This window comes from Orbilia oligospora (assembly GCF_000225545.1).
Source record: "Orbilia oligospora ATCC 24927 unplaced genomic scaffold scaffold00075, whole genome shotgun sequence".
Taxonomy (NCBI): domain Eukaryota; kingdom Fungi; phylum Ascomycota; class Orbiliomycetes; order Orbiliales; family Orbiliaceae; genus Orbilia; species Orbilia oligospora.
In genome coordinates this window covers 759,222-775,883 of record NW_011645632.1, presented here as the reverse complement: position 1 = coordinate 775,883, position 16,662 = coordinate 759,222, and the positions used below count along the sequence as shown (strand labels likewise).

General features: G+C 45.2%; 7 protein-coding genes across 7 annotated transcripts; 1 reads left to right on the top strand and 6 right to left on the bottom strand.

Moving 5' to 3' along the window:
• Positions 1 to 207: 207 nt before the first annotated feature.
• AOL_s00075g217 (uncharacterized protein) lies at positions 208 to 1,540 on the bottom strand (the record flags this gene model as incomplete). Its single annotated transcript, XM_011122528.1, has 9 exons — positions 208 to 294; positions 357 to 506; positions 584 to 669; positions 725 to 833; positions 913 to 949; positions 1,019 to 1,115; positions 1,197 to 1,250; positions 1,328 to 1,364; positions 1,439 to 1,540. The coding sequence occupies 9 exons, from the start codon at positions 1,538 to 1,540 to the stop codon at positions 208 to 210; spliced, it is 759 nt and encodes a 252-aa protein (XP_011120830.1).
• An 860-nt stretch (positions 1,541 to 2,400) lies between these two features.
• AOL_s00075g216 (uncharacterized protein) lies at positions 2,401 to 3,701 on the bottom strand (the record flags this gene model as incomplete). The annotated part of the gene is made up of 7 exons (XM_011122527.1): positions 2,401 to 2,473; positions 2,543 to 2,715; positions 2,773 to 2,808; positions 2,875 to 2,997; positions 3,071 to 3,250; positions 3,353 to 3,552; positions 3,662 to 3,701. 7 exons carry the CDS (start codon positions 3,699 to 3,701, stop codon positions 2,401 to 2,403), a joined length of 825 nt encoding a protein of 274 aa, XP_011120829.1.
• Positions 3,702 to 4,982: 1,281 nt separating this feature from the next.
• On the bottom strand, positions 4,983 to 7,312 carry AOL_s00075g215 (uncharacterized protein; the record flags this gene model as incomplete). Its single annotated transcript, XM_011122526.1, has 4 exons — positions 4,983 to 6,661; positions 6,750 to 6,950; positions 7,033 to 7,219; positions 7,274 to 7,312. The coding sequence occupies 4 exons, from the start codon at positions 7,310 to 7,312 to the stop codon at positions 4,983 to 4,985; spliced, it is 2,106 nt and encodes a 701-aa protein (XP_011120828.1).
• A 357-nt stretch (positions 7,313 to 7,669) lies between these two features.
• On the top strand, positions 7,670 to 8,095 carry AOL_s00075g214 (uncharacterized protein; the record flags this gene model as incomplete). Its single annotated transcript, XM_011122525.1, has 3 exons — positions 7,670 to 7,694; positions 7,761 to 7,885; positions 7,991 to 8,095. The coding sequence occupies 3 exons, from the start codon at positions 7,670 to 7,672 to the stop codon at positions 8,093 to 8,095; spliced, it is 255 nt and encodes an 84-aa protein (XP_011120827.1).
• Positions 8,096 to 8,485: 390 nt separating this feature from the next.
• On the bottom strand, positions 8,486 to 10,450 carry AOL_s00075g213 (uncharacterized protein; the record flags this gene model as incomplete). Its single annotated transcript, XM_011122524.1, has 5 exons — positions 8,486 to 9,013; positions 9,198 to 9,398; positions 9,450 to 9,562; positions 9,629 to 9,776; positions 9,848 to 10,450. 5 exons carry the CDS (start codon positions 10,448 to 10,450, stop codon positions 8,486 to 8,488), a joined length of 1,593 nt encoding a protein of 530 aa, XP_011120826.1.
• Positions 10,451 to 11,115: 665 nt separating this feature from the next.
• AOL_s00075g212 (uncharacterized protein) lies at positions 11,116 to 11,568 on the bottom strand (the record flags this gene model as incomplete). The annotated part of the gene is made up of 3 exons (XM_011122523.1): positions 11,116 to 11,286; positions 11,375 to 11,447; positions 11,558 to 11,568. 3 exons carry the CDS (start codon positions 11,566 to 11,568, stop codon positions 11,116 to 11,118), a joined length of 255 nt encoding a protein of 84 aa, XP_011120825.1.
• A 1,199-nt stretch (positions 11,569 to 12,767) lies between these two features.
• Positions 12,768 to 14,376, bottom strand: AOL_s00075g211 (uncharacterized protein; the record flags this gene model as incomplete). The annotated part of the gene is made up of 5 exons (XM_011122522.1): positions 12,768 to 12,871; positions 12,929 to 13,034; positions 13,122 to 13,460; positions 13,548 to 13,860; positions 13,907 to 14,376. 5 exons carry the CDS (start codon positions 14,374 to 14,376, stop codon positions 12,768 to 12,770), a joined length of 1,332 nt encoding a protein of 443 aa, XP_011120824.1.
• Positions 14,377 to 16,662: the final 2,286 nt, after the last annotated feature.

Here is a 16,662-nt window from a genome sequence, read left to right as displayed (position 1 = left end):
TGGTAAAACCCAACAAACTTCAACCTCACCACCACTGCAACAATGCAACGATCAAATTTTACACACCGGCAAATAAGCTCGTTTGAATGATGGATACAATCAGCTAGGAAACATCAAGTCAATGACCTATTAAACTAAAAAAGAAGAAAAAAAGACAACAACAACAACAACAACAACAACAACAATAACAGCGGTTGACAATCCGCTCTATTGTGAAGGTGGGGCTTGGCTATCCGTTTGGTTGATCAATTTTCGCAATGCGAGATCATAGACCACGTCCTCGATTTTCTTGACCTATAGAAGGAAACCCCATTAGCAGCGGCTTAAGCAAATTAAATAGGTCACTTAAATCATACGTTGTATTTTATACTATCGCTTCTCCGCCTCAGAGCGTCATTCTTGAGATTGAGCAGTTGGAACCCAGCATGAAGGTCCTTCACGAACTTGCTAATGAGCATTGGTCGTTGGTAGTCGCCCAACGTAACAGAGTTAACCGCAAGCCGGGTCTAGAAGAAACTTCGTCATTAGAACAACCCCTTGATACCATAGCGTTAATATCTCCGAGATTGTAAGATTGTAATACCAATTCCTCTATCAGATTGATTAGAGAGTGTAGATACTCTTCAAGAGAGAGATGAAAGACATCGGTTTCCCTGACGTTTACCGAAACTGCCTAAAGTCAGCATTGTGTCAAAAAGAAACACACTGGACGGTAATATCATACCCCCAAGCTTCTCGCCGACTTCCTTGATAGTCATCAAGCGACCTTCCTTTCGCTCTTCGTTTTCCGGCGTAAACGCCCCGAGCCATCCGGCCAGCACAATCCCGTATGACTGAGCAAAAAGAAAAGGGTAAATATGATAGAGCTTTACTTTGAGTAGGTTACTGGATACCCAAGAGGATAGTGCTTACCGCGGCTTGTAACTCCCTTGTCCATATTGAATTGTATCTATAAAAACCATTGACTAGTTAGGGCAATTAATCACCCCAAACCCAGTTCTTCGGATGTGCAACATACTTGTAGTATGGATATTTCGATGCAATAGCATCGAGTTCTTTTAAAGTATCTCGCTGCTGTTCAAAGAAAGGCTGTGCACTACTAAGTAGAGCTGCCACTATTGATTTTTTTAAAAGTCAGCCATGAGAGAAATTGGACGCTAACCAAGATTTTTTTGTAAAAAAACCATTAAACCTACAAGATGACGCAGGAACTGCGTGAACTCTAGATAGAACTGATTGGATTGAACGATCTATCCGATTAGAGGTATATGTTGTTAGCTCGCCAGCATCCCGTAAAAGTAAAACGCATTAAAACCACCAGGCGTACCATGCTTGTCCAATGACTTCAGAAGCCCCCGTATCTCCTATCGATTCAATACAAATATCATTAGCCTCATGAGAACGGGTAAAAATTTGTTGGTTAGTCCATTCAACGTACATCTCTAACTTTGATGTCTTCATCTATATCGGTTTGGACCTGTTTGAAAATCTCGGGATCAATCATGCCATCTACGGCTTGATTCGTTAAGTCCGCCATCATAGTGGAAATTCGATAGATGGTTTTCACTCTTTTTTATCTACGCGAGAGAGCCACGTGGGTGTCGGGGAGTACCTAAGGCTAGATTGTGATGTTGTAGGCGTGGAGGTTGTAGCTACGAACGAGGAAGGTTAACGAATCGTGGCTGTAGAAATGGTATGCAACACGTCGAGAGTCAAAACTGCAACAACATAAAAGGCAAAGAGCCAGGCACAGCGGGTTGCCTATGATTCTAGGTTCTCTTGTTCACTGGACTAATCGAAAAAGCTAGCTGTTGATAAAACCGACAGATGAGGCTAGAAAACCCAAATGAAACTTAAATTTTTGGATTATTTATCTTGTTTTTGTCGATATATATATATGTATATTCTACCCAAATCTCACTAGGATCTGTCATAAAGAATTGAACTAGCAATTCGAACTACATCACCGCAATCCATTCCAGATCCAGTTGATTCCCCAAATGTACTAAATATTAAGAGTAGTGCCAGTGCTCTTGTTTTAACAGAACGCTTCCAAAAGCCTCTAAAACGCCATATTCAAATAATTCAGAAAAAAGACATCCTCTTCTCTTACCGGAGAAATCCAATCCAAACAAAAAGCAACAATGTGGAATAAAATGAGGAGACCCCCTGGTGCATCTGACTTTTTCTTCTTATTTTATTCGTCCCTCGAACCCTATGCGCTTACCCGAAACCTCGGCTTAAAAATGGCAGAATATAGAGGGAGTATGAGTGCTGGCCACCATACAAAACATACAACAGTAATAAACCATCGTACAAGACCTTGTATGTCCTCGGTCACACTATGCGGGATGCTATATTGTGTTAGGTAGATAGACAAAAAAAAAGGTAAGGATAGAATCAGTCAACATACTTCATCAGTTTTTTTGTTTCGTCGGTTACAATACCGTCGACGCCCATAGATATTGCCCATCTATAATAAAAACGTAAGCATAAAGTTAAAAGATACCTGGGAAGGCTTTTAAGATCTGGGCAGTCCTACTTCATCAGGGTGGTGTCGTTAAGGGTCCAGACATAGACCTCCCGACCTCTCGACTGAGCCTTCCTTATGAAATCGCTCCCAAAAGGCCCCACCACGCTCGGGAATAGTAGGTTGAAATTTGTGTCCGGGACATCGAGGAATTCAGCTGCTAGTGCAAGCGAATAGCCAATGAACTTAATTCAACAGTTAGCTGCAAATCGACTATATTATGTCCAAAATGTGGAACTCACTGTTATCGGAAAGCCAGAGAGGTATTTTTGGCAAAGCTATAAATGGATATACTGTCAAAACTAGGTGTTTAAAGTGGGTGCATATTCTGAAATATTACTGACGGGTACGAATTGAATATTCCAGCAACCCAACTGTATTCGACCGTGCCAGTATTCCGCGCTGCCATTTACACTGGATATAGCTTCTGCTATTGCTAAGATGACGTCTTCAGCAATGTTATCGGTCTTCGACATGTTTTGTTAGCTTTTTTTTCATTCGCAAAACTTTTATAGCTTGAAAAAAAACTCGAAGACCCACCTTGATATCAAGCATTAGCCATATATTCTTGTTTTCCGGCAGATCGAGAAATTGCACAAGCTCAGATAACCGTGGCATGGGGACGTGAGGTTCCTTTATAGTCCGAAGAGTCTTGAGGAACTCCCAATCGTAGTCGATGACATTTCCTTGTATGCCATAGCATCGTTTTAAGCTAGCATCCTAATCGAACGTAATAACAAAGGGGGGGTTGCAGTTAGCTTTTATATTATGGCTGTGAGGTTTAATAAGATATAGAATAGAATATTTGATGAAAAAACCTACATGTGAAAGAACCGCCACACCATCCTTCGACAAATGAATGTCTGTTTCTAATGCATCTGCACCTGCTTTAATTGCACCTTTGAAGGCCATCATCGTGTTCTCAGGCCAATGGAATCTCGAGCCTCTGTGGGCGATACATTGCACATTGGAAAGTGCTGAGTCCCCAGGCACCAACGGGCTTTGTATCGAGTCAAGAGCGGCTGGAGGCGGAAACCAGTTAGCGAAGAAGGGATGAGAAGAGTGAAGAAATGGAAGAAAGGGAATAGTGGTAGCAAGGGCATAGGAAGCGAGATTGAATGGGAGAGGTACCAAGCATGTCGCTTTCATTCATGACCTTTTCATAGGTCATTGTGGGGTACTGAATACGCCTCGCGGCTATGAGAGGTGCCGAAGTCGATTATTAACGCCGATGAAGCTTACGAAATCAACAAACTAGTCTGGAGGCTGGACCTAGGATTCTGCGGAGTGATATATAATAAAGAACTTGGGTCGCTATCGGATGTCTTGAATTATAGAAATCGAATTGTGTGTTGTGACGAATACAGAGCAGTGAATTACCCCCCTTTGTGTAGCAAGTTCTTTCAGCGATTCTAGTAACGTTCACCTGCACGAAGACAGCATATATTTGCGAGAGAAACAAAGAAGAAGAAAAACAAAAATAAAAATAAAAATAAAAAAAAGACAGAGAGGGAAGAGGGAAAGGAGGACGAGGAAGACGAGATGGAGGAATAGAGGGAGAAGAAAGAGAAGGAGGAGGAGAGGAGCAGAAGAACAGAAGGAATTTGGATCGAGATGGAGGAAACAAGGAAGAAGTGGCCGTGGCCGTGGGCGCTGCTGGCAGGGAAGCTAAACGGACTAGTTCGATCAAGCGGCAGTGGACCAACAGGGATAAGGCTCGCTGATACCCTGAACGTTTCGAGGCATTTGGAAGATGAATGCCAAATATGTCGCAGAGCTGGCCAAAAGGTGCGTATTTCAAACCCGATCTGGAACGCTGCAGCCCGCAGCCCGCCTGATTTGGAATACCCATGTTTCCAAATCCGCATCCCCTGCTCGCTTGGCACCTGACGTTGCCAGATCGGATCGCGATCGAAGCATCAAGCTTCTGCCACGCGCCACGATGGCACGACGTACCCAACTAAGCTTTAGAAACCCAAAAGCTCGTCAACAAAGAAAGATCGTGTTATCATGATGCATGTTAAAAACGTGGGATTAAATGGTAATAGCAATTAACGCAATTTTATAGTATATAATAATGATAATAAGCGATATTGGCTTATATAAGTACTTCTTAGTATTTGATAATAATGTACATACGATATCTGTCAAGCTTACGCTATCCACCGGAACGCCTAGGAAAAGAGAGAAGAAGGAAACAAGGAAAGAAAAGGAAAAAGAAAAGAAAAGAAAGCAGGACATTGCCAGTAACGACTGAGCATGCACAAAACCAGAAACAGGGAAAGGGCATCCAAACGCCTAAAGTCCGACAAAATTGCTCGAATAGGGAATATTGAAAAGTAACACGCAAGGCAAAGGCCCGAAGGAATCAAGGCTGCAGAGCCCCGCAATAGCCAAAGTAGCTTGCAAAGAAGAAATATAAAACAAAAGGACGTAATTCTATCCAAATTTTTTAAGACTCTGTCATATTCGACGGACTATCTTCAGTTTGGAGGTTCCGGAGAATATCCGGAATCAACCCGTCAACTTCGTCCATTTGGACTTTCAAAGCTAGAGAAATCAACTTTCTGTAATCGTTCATACGACTCCCAATCCCAGCCAGAGCATACAGCTCGATAATCTTCTCAACCAATTGATTCCGTCCGTATTGTGCTTTAACCAGCTGTTTTGCGTTTTCGAATTGCTCTCTTTGTTCTTTCTCTAGCCCGGCTGCAGATGTTGGTTTGGTCTTAAAGACAGCCTTCCCTTCTTCATCCCGAATCAACCGCGCTAGTTCGAAGTATTGATTTCGCTCGATCGCCTTGCGCAGGGTTTCGGACTGCAGCCTAAACGTTTCTCGGGCATGTTGGAGATCCGATTCAAACTGGGCCTCGGACCCTACAGTTGCGAGCAAGGCCTCATACTGAGCCCGGGTGGCCTCGAGGTCGGCATTAACAGAGGCCAATAATTCCCTTGCCTGCAATAGATCCTCTTCTTTCTCTCGGAGCTCCATGTCATATGCCGAGGCGAGGTCTTCGAGTTTCTCTGCCATGAGAGGGATGAATTTTTGGGTAGCCTGCATTGCAGCTTCAGACACATGGGGCTGAGGGACACTGGCTGAATGGTTTAACGCATATTTTACGGCAGCAACTGTAGCGTTTCCTTGAGAAGAGCCCGGATTAAGCCGAAAGGAGGCTGGCAGCTGACTCGAATTCCCGTAACCATCGTATCCTTGAATAGGTGATGAACTGGCAAGCTGTCGATTTTGCTGCGCCATACTTCGTCGGTCTCTCTCGTACAAGACAATATATTCATCCGCCGTATGACCTTCCATGTTTGGGATATCAGGGCTTCCATGATATGCCAGCATCATTTGTACCAGTTTCCGAGCGCTGTTCTTCGCTGCGATTGTAAGAGCTGTGTTTCCTTCCATATCTTGTCTATCCAGCAAGGAGCCAATTTCTCCTTGGGGTTCGGTTTCTGAGAGCTTGAGAAGGATGACATTGCAATAGTATTTCGCGGCCAATAGTTTATTACGAGAACAAGTTGTCGCAGCGATATGGTGAAAGACTGTGGATGCAAAGGAATCGATGCACCCGATTGTGCTGCGGAGAATCGTTACAAGTCGAGGGAATGCCTTGCGGTCGTAGTTATTGGTGAATAAAACTGCCCGCATCAGCGGTGTCTCGCCACGTTTGTTCGTCATGTTGAAGTCCGCCCCGGCTTTCAACAAAAGCTCGACTACAGTCAAGTCTCCCATGGCAGCAGCCCAGTGAAAGGCAGTATGTCCTTCATCGTCGATGATTTCATTGACTTCGAAGTCCATCGGCGGATTTTCGAGGAATGGTGGAATTCCATTTTCGTTTGTCATAAAATAGTCGAGGAGCTCGTCACTATACGCAACCCTTCGACGGCGACTGATTTCCATAGGGCTTTCCATCATCGGTCCTCTCTTTCGTTTCCTACTCCCGTCCATCGGGAACTGTCCCATCCTGTCTTCGCCTCCCGAGGCATGTCCGTGTTCGAGGGGGTCAATTATAGAGGATTCAAGACCTTCAATTTCGCTAAGATCGCCATCCGCAGGTTCTTCTGATGGGAGTCGAAGTGGGCGTACCGGTTCGGCAGGTAGGACTGTGACTAGCTTAGGTGGTTCTAATTTATTGGAAGAAGAAGAAAAAAACCATTAGTCCTGGCGAAAAAAAACCATTTGCCATCTGTAACGTGGAGGATAATTACTAACTTGCAGCCTTTTTGGGATTTGCAGCCGCTTTCGGCCCGGCGCCCCTCGGAGCCCTAGGTTTCGCAGAAGCGGCTGTGACATGTTTGGGAGCAAGCGGCGGGCTCTCTGTAGTTGGTCGAAAGTTCACAATGGGGTCAAGAAGGTCTTCAACTTTATACTGGATGGCAATTTCCCGGCCCCGCTCTAGAGGAACCCATGTCCCTATGAAGAAATCAGGTCAGTCTGAATACTCTGTGAAAGGGAGGCTACACGAGCAAGAATGCCCATTGTGAACAGAACATACCCTGATATTTGCCGTATCCGCCTTGCACCTTCTCATGAAGGCCTCTTTGAACCTCACGTTCCAATATCCTAGTCCTTTGAGGTTTGTCGAAACCAGCCACCTTGAGGATCTGAGTAGCGTTCAACCACCCATCAGAGCGCCTGCGCATACACGCAATACTCTTACACAAGAATTCATAGACAGGGACCTATCATCACATTGTTAGCCGTGCAAGATCCTTGAGGGAGTTTCCCACACTTACACCACTATACGTCGCCTTGTAGATGATAGGATCCGGCATGATGTAGTAGAGCGACCCTAGGAGGAAATGAAGGGATAAGGGTGAGATAAGAATTGAAGAAGGGACGCTGATGCTATCGGTATGCCCAGCCGGAATAACAACCGTTGGGAAGTTTATAAAGGAATGGATATGGGAAAAGAAGGAGGTCGAGGAGACGTGTGTGGAGCGTGTGCATGTGGGCGCGTGTGTGGAGCGATGAGATCTAAAACGAACCGTTTGGGTTTTCTTGGCATTCCACCACTCTTCCCGACAACAACGACAACCCGTCGAAAGCCAAGCACCAACAGCTGGTTTTAATACATTCTCTCCGATCATATAACGCCGTCGACAGTACCGACGACGATAGCAACAATCACAATGTCTCCTCCAGTAGAAGTCCCGGGTACTCATGATATGTGATGCACTTTTGAGGTCCTCTGTCTATGGTACTAACAAGGAATGTCCATAGTGGTAACCGCCGAACAAATGTCGGAGGCTCGATTGCCTATAGCATACCGGGACCGATGCGCAGGCCTTCTGATACCCCTCAACCGGTGCCGTTTCGAAACAATGTACCTACCGTGGAAATGCGAGGTGCGTGGGCCTGGTTCCATCCTCCTTGTCTGAAGAATGCGGTTTCCTTATAATATGAAGACTGAACTAACGAAGATCTCCCGATATACGTTTATCACTCAATAGAACGAACGCCACTCCTACGAAAAGTGCCAATACGACGAGTTCATGAAGAGAGTCAAGAAGATGGAGGAGCTGAAAGCTGCAAACCCCGGCATGAGAGCCAATTGATGACGTATTGGAAGCTCAATTGCAGGACGGTCACAGGTTACAGCGTGGGTACGCTGCTTTCAAGCGTTTGTACATAAACATATAGGGCAGAATTTTTCGCTACGAATTTGGCTCGAAATTAGACCAGCTTGTGTACATTCATTGGTTTAGGCCTACGGTTCTAACTACCAGACGACTCATAAGGGTTCGTCACATTTATACCCATGGAAGGTTTGTGTGGTTAAGGGCTATGGCTGGGGGTGCAAAAGGATAGCTATTTTTGACTCTGATCATGATTTGGCCTTTAATTGTAATGAAAGTTTCTATCACAGTGCTGTTTCTATCCAATAACGTAACTACCTCCCTTTTTTGTCTTGGAAAACAAAAGAGAAGGAAAAGGCCGCCTCTCTCCTATCTTTTCTCAAAAAGGCCCTTCCAAAGATTCGTTCCTTTACCCTCACCGTTTCCCAGCGTTTCGGCAGCTTTTACCAGGTCATAGTTGACAGTGGCATTTACACAGCTGTCCTTTTCGTAGTCTGGGTGACTGTGAACAAAGTTTCGAATCCATGTGGCAGCAGTCTCCCATGTCCCATTCGACCGCTTCCTGATTAGATCAAGGTATCGGGCGAGTTCGCATCTCGTTTCGACATCCACGTTTACTGAATTCAAGTAGGACTCGATCAGAGTGATCAATCCCGGGAACCCATCCTGGCCAGCCTGCCCGTTCATAATCTCGTTGACTGTCATCAAACAATATTCATCCTCAACAGGACCAAGTTCTACAGGCTTCGGTGTATTGGATGTTGAGCCGCCGGGGCTTGCATTGGAACTCTTGCCACTCCGGTTTGCGTAACGGGGCGGAAACACTTGCTTTCTGAAATAGAACTTTTCGGAAAGAACTGCATCCCGCCGATGAGCTGTCTCCATGTTTTCAGTGACCTGTTGTACAGATAGCGCCAGCCTGTTAGCACACCCCTACAGAATCTTCGATACAGAGTAACGTAACAATAGCCACGTGGAAGAGCAGCCATTCAAATCCATTAGACAGCGGACCCATCCATCATGTCCACATGTTTCCTTCTTTCCTCCTTCTTTTCAGTTGTACGGAATAAAAAGCACCCACCTTGGATATCGGTATATAGAAATTCAATCCGTAAGAAAGAATAGTCCGGGTCAGGAGAACGATAAAAATGGAAAATGCCGCATTTTCAAAATCGGTTAACTGCACCTCCATGCTTCTGAACTCTACTCGCCATCCTATCGCATCCTCAGCGCTGGGTGGCGGTTTAAAGCGCATATGCTGCCAATTCGTTGATTGGATGTTCTGTTATTGTTGTTAGATTGTGGGTTCACAACATTTTGGCTTCGGAATTACCTCAAAATTGTCGTTATTTTCAACAGAATAATTGTTAATACTCTCGCTGAAGATAACCAAAGGGTCGCGAATGAACAAATGAGCAAAATGTTTCGCCAATGGCTCGTCCATTCCTAGAAATCTCACTTGTCAGACCATCAAATCTCATCGTTTCCCGCACTCCACAATAACAAACATACCGCCATCGAGTAACTTCTGCTTCAGCGGAAGGTTTTGGTGGATATCAACATCGTTGTACTCTGGTCGATAACCCGGATCTTGTGATATGTAGGTTGAAACCGAGTCATACCTAGATTTCGGAATGACATACTTGTTTTCGTTGAGCGGCTGCAAGGATTTTTGTTTAAAATAAGTCATATGTAGGCACCAGCGAACTCGATCGAGACAAGGACACGTACCTTCAAGCCTCTTTCTTCTTCCGTACGATCATCGACTGCTCCTGATATAATGTTCCAGCGGCAGTCGATATCTGTCAGATAACCCTTGAATATTGGACTTGCAGCGGAAAGTGCAAGCATGATTGGCCCAAGTGGGCAGAGCTGATCGTACAGGGTCCGGGCCTCGCTGATGTTTTTGGCTTGAAAGGTTATCTGCAGGCAGCATGAACCCATCCCAAACCCCATGGCATCCATGTAGACGTGTCCATCTTTGGCAGCGCCATTTCGGACGTCTCCATCTTCAGGGTAGTCGGACAAATCATATTGAACGGTGGGATCCTTGAACGGATTCGGGGTCTTCTCATCATAAAATACAGGAAGATTGATACACACTTTGCTGCCTCGTCGTGACCTAATATTCGCAGTGAGAGTAGGAAATCGGATATGTTGATTAATAATTTCATCGGGAACGAAGATGCTTCTGGCGATTGGTCCATGTGGTGGGTAGTATGGTTGCGTAAATGCTCCCGGTACACCGAGCCGCGGGAAAGATGTCATAGTAATTGGAGTCTCGTTTTTGGTCATATGCTGCTTTGCAATCACTCGTCTGACCGATGCGCGCATGTCAGGAAAACTCTGGCAGATGCATGGCCAATGTGATACAAAGTACCAGCACGGTGAATGTAGAATTTTCTGTCTAACCTTTTCTTCATATCTGGCTCAACTGTGAGGAGGTCCCGTAGCGTTCCCCCATAGGGGGCGCCGGGGGTTGCTTCAAGCATGAATCTACCATACTCGGCGTGGAAGGTTGGTACTCGTTGGCCAGGTTTTCTAATGTCAGGGAATCACAAAATGGAAATAAATGCCAATGTGATCTTGTTAGCCCATTACCGCCGTCAACTTATTTTTGGGAGAACCCAAGAAAGAAATAAAAATAAAAATAAAAAAAATAATGAAGAAGCTTGTACGCACTGACTGATTTCTTGCAGACTTGGGACGCAGCCACCCGCCTTCCGCAGCTCCTCGTCATGCGCAAGATCCTTCAAGATCTCGGCTTGTCGTAGGGACAGTCGTGCATCTTTGGAATCCTCGTCATATGAAACGACTAGATATTCGATCTAAAATTGCCACGCGAGAAATGTAAGACGAGTGTCACCGGGATGTATCGTGGGAGTAACGGATCCGTAAGGGTGATTGCAGATTTTCTCTTTTAGTTTTATGTCACACAGAAGACGGAGAGCGGCATTGTGCCATTAGGACGGTGATAATGATAGAACCCCCGAGGGATTCTATTCGTTTTCACTCTCAAGGTTTGTGCAGGTTCTAGGTTGGAACACTCGAGGAGGCACGGTGAGGAACATTGGGAAATGAAGGAAGAGGAAGTTCGAAGTTACCTCGTCGCCCCAAAGAAGGATATCTCTCTCCTTACTCTTGGCCTTTTTCCAGATATTCAACAATTGCTTTATAGGAGTCCCATGTCAGTCATCTGGTATATCGAAATTTTGTCTAGTATTGTGTCGACTGGGGTGTACCGGCTTCGATACCCACCTCGATTCCTCGTTCGCGGACCAGATCCGCATGAGGCTTTGCTTCCTCCCAGGTTAGAGGAGTTCCTAGAGACCTACAATCCCATGAAAAAGTCGTCGAAGCAAGGTCAGCCCGGCAATGGATAAACTGGTGTACTACCATATAGAGAGTGTGTGTTAGAGAAAGATCGAACGACGGACTTACAGTAACCCCATTTTTGATCCGGATATATCTCTCTTGCCGCAAAGCTCGAACACCGGGTTTATTTGGAAAAGAGCGTTAGTCTTCGAATATCAGGTTTGGATGGGCCTGGCGCACAGAAACCCAAGTTTCTGAGATAGTTGTGAAGTCGAATGAAGGTTAACAAAACTGCATCTGGCTACATCGTCAAGCTACTTAAGTGCTTCCTCCCTTACTACTTAGTAAGAAAAGACTTATGTAATATACGAAGAAAAAGTATCCCTTCCTGCCACCTCCAGCGCAGCTTACCTAATCCTTCCGGTCGACTTGATTGGTGTTGCATTGCTTTCTCTCCCATGTTTCCCTCCCACGCGGGCATCTGATCTTTGAAATGCCCCACCAAGGAAAGTCCATACGATTGCATCACTTCAGAGAGTCCAATATCGGCAGCTTAGAACAGTGGGCGGGCAAATCACATCTGAATTGTGTTCCCAGACTATGGGATTGCATTGGTAAAGTTATCAGCTGAATTATTCAGCCTGCCATACGTCTCCGCTGGCAATAATATATAATACACAAAAAGGGAAAAAAAAAAAAAAAAAAAGACTCAACCAAAGATGAAGCCTATGGGACTCCAGCATGTAGCTTGAACCGCCTCGTAGAACTGCACAAGTGAAAAGAAGATGTAAATGGAGGGGGGAAAAAGAAAAAAAAGAGGGGAAAAAAGGAGGCCGGACACGAGAACGAAAAGACAGAGAAAGGGTAAACTTTGGGGGTCGCCCTTGCTTCTGGATGTCGAATAAGACAAAAAAAAAATTAGGCTTGAAGGCTTCGAGATCACCTGTGAAAGGTGTTCTTCAATTCGCAAAAAAAAAAACGCCAAAATGAACCCCTCGGTATAAAAAAAAAACTCCGGGACGCCGTCGGGAAGATGCTTTACAGCAAAGTGGTGCATCAGTACAAAGACGGTAAAAATGATGCCAAAAAAAATAAAAAATAAAAAATAAAAACAGAAGGGAGGAAAAATAAAAATAAAAAAGGGCAGATCGAGGTATGAATATTCATGACAGTTCCGTATCAGCATTAAGCATATGCAGGCTTATCTCAAGGTAAATCAGGTAAAAACGAAAAAAGGAAAAACGGTGTCAATTAGTGCATCATTAAAGTGCACAGGAATATTTCGAGAACTGTCGAATCGCAAGATGCCCCGTATGACCGAGTAAGTCGGGCCTGGTTACATCAAAGACGCTGAAGCCGACTTCCGGGCTAGTGGGGAAGGGTTGATCGAAGCAGATGCATTATTATTTTTGCTCAACTTGCGAGTCAATTTTGCGTAATCTGCGGTAGGTATTTAGTAGATTGTTCTTTCATAAAATCTGAGGAACCGGTACTTACGCAAGCCACAAGCGTTACAAAGAGTGCGAGCACCGTCAGGGCCACGACGCCATTCGGGTGTCTCAGCACGATTACAACTATGACAGCGGCCGGGCGGAGCCGCTTTCTTTACACAGGTTAGAATAAAAAAATTTTTATTAAAAAAAAAAAAAACTGTTGGATATATACCAACGGAAATATCATTTGAACTTACTCCTTTACGTTGCTTTTTGGGGTCTGGATGCAAAGCACCCCGCATATCATCGCCGGCATAGCTCATGTCATCATCAATGTGGTCGATCGATCGCTTGGGCATGGGCTTCACAGTATTAATCTGTTGCTCATGCTTTCTGCTTTGATCGCTTACGACTTTGGTCCGCCAATACTGCAGCGCATCAAGAATGCGATGCGTTATACTTATAGCGTCGTCTAAGGCCTGGATCGAGGGCTCGATCTGGCCAGAATATTTTAGAGCCTGGAAGCCTCCTGGCTGACCCCCTTGCGGCGTGTATTGCGTTGAGAAATGATACAAATGGGATGCATTATCCCGAATCTGATCAGACACATTTGTCAGTATTATGCATTCACTTTATTTCATTTTTTTAACCGCCGAGAAAGGGAACAAGGAGTTCTTCTTTACCATATCTAGATTACGCCGGAGCTCTGAAATGTCAAGGGCTCTGTTGATCGCCGACCCGTACGTATCCTGGAAGCTAGTCTTCCCGCTGATCGATTTTCCTTTCGGAGAAAATGGGCCCTCGGAATGGCTGCTCGGTTCGTTTCCATAAGGCCCTCCCCGAGACTGGTATGCATACAGTGCCGCGGCTTGACCTGGAAATGGCTGATTCCCGGACGCAGATACTCCACCAGACTGATAATTAGAATTTGAAGGCGTATGAGCAGGTGGTGGGGGAGGTGGAGGAGGGGGGGAATCCTGATATATGAGGAGAGATCTGGACGTATTGTTGGTGTTCATATGAAGAGTGATTTTGCTCATACCCATGTGTATAATGAGTTTGAGGTGGTGGCGGTGGAGGAGGAGGAGGAGGGCGTCCGAATTGATTCTCGTTTGGACCTGGTTGTGACCTTGGCGAACCTTTCATGCCATGATCGGACGAACCGTAGGGCGGGTAAGTTTCAGAAGCCTCACGATTGGGGAAGGGTAGGCCGGGCCCGTGGTTTTGCTGAGGGGTCGCGTTTCGGCTATGAGGGCCGGGCTTATCAAGGAGACCATTATTAGGAGGTGGGAGATTAGTCGTCGGTGACGAGTGATGACTACTAGGCGGCCGTAATGCTGAAGATGGAGGCAAGGGGCCTGATGATTCTGAATCATACAGAGGCCTCGGCGGGAAAGAACGAGATATACTCGAGGAAGGTAGAGCGGAGCTTAATGAAGGTGGCCCAGACGGGACGCCTCCTGTTGAGACTATACTCGAAGGCTGATAATTTGCAGGGAGGGCATCAATCATCTGGTTCAGAGAAGGCAACGAAGGAAGGGTTATAGGTCGGGATGGATTAACATGACGAGAGGATTCATCATCCCTTTCGCTCGTTCTTCTGGACTCCGGTGGAGATATTATATAGTCGTTCCCCTGGTGTTTTGGCAATGTGGAGGATGCTGATAATGGAGAGGCATACTTTGGAGTCGGGCTAGTTGGGGTTATGACGGCTGAGCTTCCTGGATTTTGCCGATGTGGTGAATACGAATCATCAGATGTGCGATCAAATCGCGGATAACCAAGCGATGGCAAAGTATCGCTAAATTTTTCGGGTTGGAGAAGTTAGTAACATGTTGCATCCATGCGTAAATATATAAGTATTGAAGGTGTGTATATTTGATCATGTCGCGGAAGAGCGACTGACTGCTATGTGTTCAACGAGCGAGCTTCAGCTCGTTGGGAGCTTTCAAGCGAACAGGCCTTGGATATAGCAATTGAAAATAATTAAGACAAATATGATAAGGCTTCAACAGAGGGGGTAAACAAAACAGCGCGATCAATGGAGTAGTTGGAACATTCGGAGTATATCCTTACCTTTTTCTTCTCTCGTTCTCCGAAGTTGATCCCATATCTGCTACCACCTCAGCCTAAAGCCTCGAAACACACAGCACCGGGCAAGTTGAACGTGGGAGAAAGAGTGAGGCAAGCCAGACAACAGGTGCGTCTCCCAATGCTATCCTGCTGATCAACTATGGCCGCTGAGTAGGCGACGGAGCTGTGGAAAGTTTACACTTGGAAAGTAGAAATGGTACCACTTAAGAAGTTAAAATTTGAGTCGTTCGCCAAAAAAAAGAACGATAAATAAAATAATGATAAAGATCAAGACACGATAGAACTTTTGGTAGGTTCGCGGCTTCGATTGCTTCTATCGTCTTCTAACACGAGCTCGGGTCCTTAAAATATGGATAAGTCGTATATATAGTTCAAGTAGATGGGCGAAGCAGGACTAAGGGTCGATTGGACTATGTAGGGAAAAAGGAGTGGTTCGTATTCGTCACGGGAACTTTGAGAGTATGGGGTATGAAACCAGGAAATCTTGAGGAATGTATTATATGTATCACCGGTGGCGTCGAGGCGTAAGAAGTAGCAGTAGGGAAGAGATGAAGATATGGTAGACTTTCTATGAACGGTTGTGTTTTTTTTTCGTTCTCTTATTATTTTTATTTTGGATTCCGTTGTCGTGTTTTTACGGGATGCCAGCGGGTGTAGCTTCGGTTTTTCGGTTGTGGAGTTGTTGAGGAAGTCGTGGGCAAACTAGTGACGAGAATGGTCCGAGGAAACTGATAAGTTTCATTCGATACTCAGCTGGTGAAAAAAAAAAAAAAAAAAAAAAAAGAAAAAGATCGAAGATCGAAGATGAGGCCAAGAACCAGAGCTGAAGTGGTTGTCGATGTCGTGAAAATCGAGAATGGGATTTTGGGTGGCTGAAAGATGTGGCCAATGGGATGGTATGTGATGTAAAAGGGAAATGATGTAGGTGATGGAAAAGGTAGGATATAATATGAATATGGGTACGAGTACGGATATGAATAGAAATATGAAGGGGGGGGAGGAGTGAGAGGAGGTGGAAGAGGAGGAGGATAATGATGAGGAGGAGGAGTAGTAGGAAGGGAAGAAGGAAGAAGGGAGGAAGGAAGGATTGGAAGAAGAGGTAACAGTATGAACGAACAATGGCTGGCTGGCTGGTTGGCTGGATGGATGATGGTGTAAGGCGAAGAGGGAACTAAGAGCTAAGAACCAAAGAACTAAGAGGGGCTTCTGCCTCTGCCTCTGCCTCTGTTTCTTTCTGCCTCTGTTTTTTTCTGCCTCTAATTTGTGGATTACAGTACAGTACAGGTCAGGTCAGGCAGTGGATTGAAAAGTGGATGGGTGGATGGATGGATATGTAATGTCAGTCGGGATGTGATGTACACCTCCAAGTCCAAGTCCAGGTACAAGTGCAAGGGCAAGTGCATATATGTACCCTTCTTTCTCTCTTTCTGTTTCTCTCTTTCGCTCCCTCTCTCTCTTTTTTTTAATTTTTTTTTTTTTTTTTAAAAATAATAATAGTAATAAACAAAATAAATTTATCCGTTACTGCTTGGTTTTGCTATGAGAAGAGATGAGGATGGAGACGAGGAGTGGAAGAAGAGAGGAAGGAAGGGAGGAGAGTAAAGGGGATGGGGTGAAGAATGAGGGAAGGAGGGAGGGAGAAGAGGGAGAAGAGGGAGAAGAGGGAGAAGAGGGAGAAGAAGGTGAAGAAGAAGAAGAAGAAGA